This window comes from Nilaparvata lugens, chromosome 3, assembly GCF_014356525.2.
Source record: "Nilaparvata lugens isolate BPH chromosome 3, ASM1435652v1, whole genome shotgun sequence".
NCBI classification, from domain to species: Eukaryota; Metazoa; Arthropoda; class Insecta; order Hemiptera; family Delphacidae; genus Nilaparvata; species Nilaparvata lugens.
This window is the reverse complement of record NC_052506.1, coordinates 35,286,523-35,292,458: the sequence shown is the minus strand read 5'-3', so window position 1 is coordinate 35,292,458 and position 5,936 is coordinate 35,286,523. Positions and strand designations below refer to the sequence as shown.

At 36.6% G+C, this 5,936-nt stretch overlaps 1 protein-coding gene across 1 annotated transcript in view; it reads left to right on the top strand.

Annotated features, from left to right (window-relative positions):
• Nucleotides 1-385: 385 nt before the first annotated feature.
• LOC111046051 (frizzled-2) overlaps nt 386-5,936 on the top strand; it is a 52,593-nt gene continuing 47,042 nt past the window's right edge. Inside the window, exon 1 of the mRNA XM_022331535.2 lies at nt 386-1,981. Within this exon, the coding sequence (XP_022187227.1) occupies nt 757-1,981 (1,225 nt within the window). The 5' untranslated portion in view covers nt 386-756. The remainder of the gene's footprint in view (nt 1,982-5,936) is intronic.

Genomic DNA, 5,936 nt, shown 5'->3' with positions numbered 1-5,936 from the left:
ATATAGATTTACCAATCACATTCACCGACATTCTTATTCCTTTATCATTTCAATTAAAACATGAATACATACAAATTTAAAAGAAACAAAAAAATTATCAATTATAAGTATTGTTTAAGCTTTAATTAATCAATTACTGCAATAATCAATATCTGTGAGAACTATTTTCAATCTTATTGATCTCAACAACTCAACTTCAATAAACTCACAAATAATTCGAGAACATTTTTAGTAGAGTGAATAATTAGAATTGAATATCAAGTGCAAATTTATTATTATTCGATGATATATTGAAATATATATACATATTTTTTTTGTCAGAGAAATTCAGAGTGTTAGGTTGGCTGCCTGCAATAGCAGCAGATGGTCGCGCAGCGTGTGCTCTGTGCTGCCGATCGGCGCTTGCTTGGTTGACTCGTTTGTTTTTGGTTCGGTTCAGTTTTAGTTGCGGTGTGATCGCGTAAGTGTGGCCGGTTGTGTTTGTGATATTTGTGTCGTGTGAATCATGAAGTGTTCGCAGTGTTTGCATTTACATAGGAATAATAGGAAGTGTTCGTTCTTCTAGATGGTAATTGAAATAAGAAAATTTGTTGAGTAAGGAATGGTTTAAAATGCGACTAAAAGGACTTTCTTAACCTAGCTTCCACAATCACATGTTACTCACAGTGTATTTGTTTAGGTTTACCGAAAATCTCTTCAATCTTTGTTGTACATTGTTAACATTTCTTAGAAATCCTTGCATATTAAAACCTGAACATGGATATGTTTTGGGCGATTGTTTGTGGAGCATTGAGTTTTGTATTTTTGTGTCCCTGTTCCGCTTCACAACATTCGAGTTCGCGCGTCTCAGACCGCGACAGTTTGCCGCACCATGGACGCTGTGAACCTATTACAATACCGTTCTGCATGGATATAAAGTACAACGAGACCATAATGCCCAACCTTCTCAACCACCAAAAGCAAGAAGATGCCGGACTTGAAGTGCACCAGTTTTTCCCTCTTGTAAAGGTGAAGTGTAGTCATGATTTGCAGTTCTTTCTATGCTCGATGTATGCTCCTGTCTGTACCATTCTGGATGTACCAATACCTCCATGCAGATCGTTGTGTTTGTCAGCGAGAAACGGGTGTGAAGATCTGATGAATAAGTTTGGATTCCCATGGCCAGAGGATTTAGATTGTGCAAAGTTTCCTGAAGCAGGGGGCCAAGATATTTGTGTTGGTGAAAATAATACATCAGGCGCTCGAGGTGGCACGTCTCCTTCTCACTCTGATGGTGGCGGTGGTTTCCGCAGCAACCCGGCATCAAGGCCTGGTCTAATGGGGCCTATATCGCCTCTGGTGCCTCATTCTCCGCCTGATGGTGCCAAAGACTTTGGTTTCATCTGTCCGGTTCACCTGAAAGTGCCCAAAGGTATGGACTACTCACTGAAAGTAATGGATAAAGTGGAAAAAGACTGTGCGGCTCCTTGCGATGGAGTCTTCTTTACAGAAGAACAACGACGGTTCGCTCGAGTCTGGGTGGGTGTTTGGTCAGTGCTGTGTGCTGCCTCGTGTCTGTTTACTGTGCTCACATTTGCCATAGACACAGATCGTTTTCGGTATCCTGAACGGCCAATCATTTTCCTGTCGCTGTGCTACCTGATGGTGGCATCAGCTTACGTGGTCGGCTTTGGGTCGGGTGATTCGATAGCGTGTCGCAAGCCGTTCCCTCCGCCAGCTCAACTGCCTCACATGCAAATGCCTTCAACTGTTGCCCAGGGCACAAAGCATGAGGCCTGCACTGTCATCTTCATGGTGCTCTACTTCTTCGGCATGGCCTCGTCCATCTGGTGGGTGGTGCTCACTCTCACGTGGTTCCTGGCAGCCGGCCTCAAATGGGGCCACGAAGCAATCGAAGCCAACTCCCAGTACTTCCATCTAGCTGCTTGGGCAGTGCCCGCTATCAAAACCATCACCATCCTTGCTACTGGAAAAGTTGAAGGTGAGTACATGCATCATACACTTATCTATCAAATAAGCTATCAAAATTGGGTTTAGTACTAACAGTTAATCAATTTAACATCAGTTAACTCCATGTACCGTGTGGTGCTCATTTTTCCAGAGACACGACTCAACTTGTTGAAACAACATTGATTCATTGAAGGAACTGTCGTTTTAGTAATTTGCAGTTACATCGTTCCCTATATGTGATGCGAAGGTTCTGAAATGTAACAGTGGCGGATACAACATTAATAGGTAGCTTATCACAAACTTATAGTTCATGAACCGCTCATTAGTTACGGCGTTTTTGTTTGGGAATTTGCACCAAACATCTAATAGCGTTCAGTATTCAGAAGCGAGTCATCCTAAAGGACTAATGAAGAGCACACATGAGCACTGTAAGGCCAACTTCTTTTAAAATAATATTGTAATTATGATTTCTTTATTATGTGCTGGAAACTGCAGGTATAGTACCTAGGCTAAAGGCTCCTTACAACAATTCCAACTGCATGATGTAACAACATGTGTAATGCCACTCATGATTAAAATTAGTGTGAAAAATAAAACAATGACCCCCTCCCCCATAAATATAGATTTGAAATATCTAGTCATCGGCTTATACCTATGAACATCTGCTCAAAAGTATGTTTTCCATTGCTCAAAAATATGTCAAAAACTAGTGTAAGTTAATGGCAAACTGACTAAAAAAACTTATTCATAAACAATCCTCATATACACAAATTTGAGGTAAGTCGGGTTGAATCACTAGCAAGCAACAAATATTATTGCATTATTGTTCTGATTAGTTTCTAGGCAACCATTTCGAACATGGCATTTTAGTTGATTGAAAATACGGCTCAAAACTGATTTGAAACCCTACTTCACTATTTAAGAGTACATTTTTTAGAAAGACCATAGGTATTCAACTAAGGATAAAACCTTCAGCCTCCGGACTGTTGGGAGAACTAAGTAAAACCAAATAAATAATTTCTGTATGTGAGTTATTTTTTACATTTCAACTACTGTTCATCAACTCACATTGAGTCCCATATAGTTTTGGGAAACCAGGCTGGGTTGTCAGTGGGACATCAGAGAGACACCAGTGGCGTAGCCTAATATGTGTGTAAACCAAGATGGGACCGAAGTGAGACACCAGGAATGGTGGCTGGGCTGGGGATTCGAGTTGAACACCAGCCAGTCGCCAAAATGTGGTGTATCGGCTTCTGTCCCTAGTATAATGAATGACAGCAAAAATAACTAATGCTTCGCGAATCGTTCGGAAATGTGTGTCTTATTGGAGACCTAGCCTGATGTCCTAATGTAAAATGTAAGACAGGCCCTCAGGGTAGATAAGAAGAATTTCTAAGAATATTTGAACTTATATGCTGAAGAGAACTGTTTCCCAGATAAACACAATCATAATATTGTAAACAATTGAATCAATTTCATCATGCGGAAGAGAACTGTACCCAAGATAAAGCAGGGATAAGCAGGGTCCACTGTCCTTTGACTGTTATTGAGATATCAATTCTGATTAATCTGTCCCATCCTATAAAATATTTATTATACTTTATAGAAAGATGAAAATCTAAATCTCTTGGTTATGGAAATCATTCATTATTTTTAAATCACAGTATTGTAAATATTCACTTGAAATGCAGTTGTGCATTTCAAATTATTTTATTAGATAATTAAGAATTTATAGTTCAAACTTTAATTTTCTGGAGCATATTACTTTCAATATATTTTTTATTTGCAGCTAATTGCTTTTAAAAAAAATATCGATATTGTGAAAAGAATTGCTCAAACAGAAGAACTTTATAAGATAGTGATAAAAATGTTAAAATATTTTATTTGTATTTATCCATTCATATACAGTAAGTACATAGTATACAATTCAGGTAAAAACGCAACAGGTTTTCACCTAAAACTACTTTAAACCTTGATTTTATTTGGAATACACAGAGGTTATATGAATAACTGAAAGGTCTCTGAATAAAACTAAAATAAATTCTCCAGAAGTATTTCTAATAACTTATATACATCATAGGGAGAACGCGAAATTTCACTCAGTCATTGTAATAATGTGGCGCTCACCAATTTTTCCTCTTCTCTCCTCCTTCCATGAATCACGAACGAATGTGACTGAATGAATAATCTTTTAAATGCCAATAATAAGCATAAGCTGAGTTTCCAATTTCAAAAACCGAAGCAGAAAATTGTGAGTCATGTAATATATCATAACTTGGATAAAAAAAGACAGTAGGCCTATTAATGCAAGTTTTTTTCCTAGTCGTGCTTTATATAAAATTGATAGGGTACTAGTAATTTTCTACAATTTAACATTTAATCATCCCTTTTAAATACTTGATTATAATCTTATTCGTTCAATTTATACCAATTATTTATACCTTTTCACTCATATTCAAAAACATTACTGTTGCCTTCATTTACTGTAGGCCTAAGCAGGTCTATCGTTCTCTCATATTTGAACGATATTAATTTCTGTATTGACTCAGAAGGCAAAAAGTGTCATTTTCTCATATTCTAACGATATTAATATCTGTAGTGACTCAAGGACACAAAAAATGTCTTCTTGTTATGTTTTGCTGATAGTAATTCCTGTTTAATGTTTGCCTCACCGCAAGTTGATTAATTTTCAGGTTCAGCTCGTTTCAGCCCCACCTATTTTCTTTTATAATGAATAGGTCTAGGGCCAGGGTGGTATTACCAGATAATTTTCGTTATGGACTATAGAGCCTAGTCTCTCCCTTCTGTAGATGTGTCTCTCGCGTGAGTGGTGCCTCGCCCAGAGCAGGTGCTCCTGTTTCTAGAACCCCTTGTTATTACTTCAGGGTCGCTTGATGAACTGAACTCTAGGCAAACCCAACGATTAAAATCAACTTATCATTTAATCGCTTAATAGCATGATGTTTATTTTTTTTCGCTGAACTTATCAGTAATGAACAATTTAAAAGATCAGTATATAGATGAACAAAAGCTATGTATAACATAAATGAAGCTCAATAGATATTGAAGTAGAACTCCAATTATCTGGATTAATTGGGGTAGAACTTCATTCAAATAATTGGAGTTTTCACAAAAAACGGGATATTTAGAGAAAAAGCCTCTAGTAAATTTATTATAGTATTATTTGCTTTAATTATAACCATTTAAATGCTTAATTGTGTGCATTAAACTTCGTTAATGATTTTGAACGCATCTGAAATTCGCATTATTTTATCTCCTTTCTTCTAAAAGCGATTTGGGTGATCAGAGCTCGGATGATTGGAGTTCTACTGTGATGCTAAACAATTTTTTATCTTTTCTATTTAGAAGGCATAAAACATCTTGATGATTATGAAGCGTACAAATTCCAACTAATATAACGTTATTTTCTACGTTATAGATATTGTGATAGAATAACGATTATTCTACAGAATAACTGCGGTATCCAAACTCACTGATTCCTCCTTCACTCTTGAATCGACTGAATTCAATACTGTCTTCATGATAGAGATAACGCGAGTTTAACCTATAGGTCTAATCCCTTAAACCATTAATATTGTCTACTCAGTAACTCATTTATCAAAAGATAATTTGATTGAATTGAGTGGTTCAATGATTGAAATCAATCTTATCCTAATAAATTTCCAGTTAATTTTGCAGCTTTAGTTTCTGCTGCTTCTTTGTCCTCAGGTTTAACCAAAGCTAATTTGTTAATTTTTATAACGAACAAATATGCTATTCACCAAAAACTATTCATGTATTCTTTTCCGATTGCATAGGATGGCAAAAGATTGCATTGTTTACCAAAGAGTATACACGTTTGAAAAGATTCTTTTTTTTTTGTAGTTTGATCATAGAATAGTAATTGCGTATACTTTTTCTATGGTTTGACTGTGTGTGTTTTCGCACACATGGCACACGTGATTCCACCAGATTCAAGTCTAAAC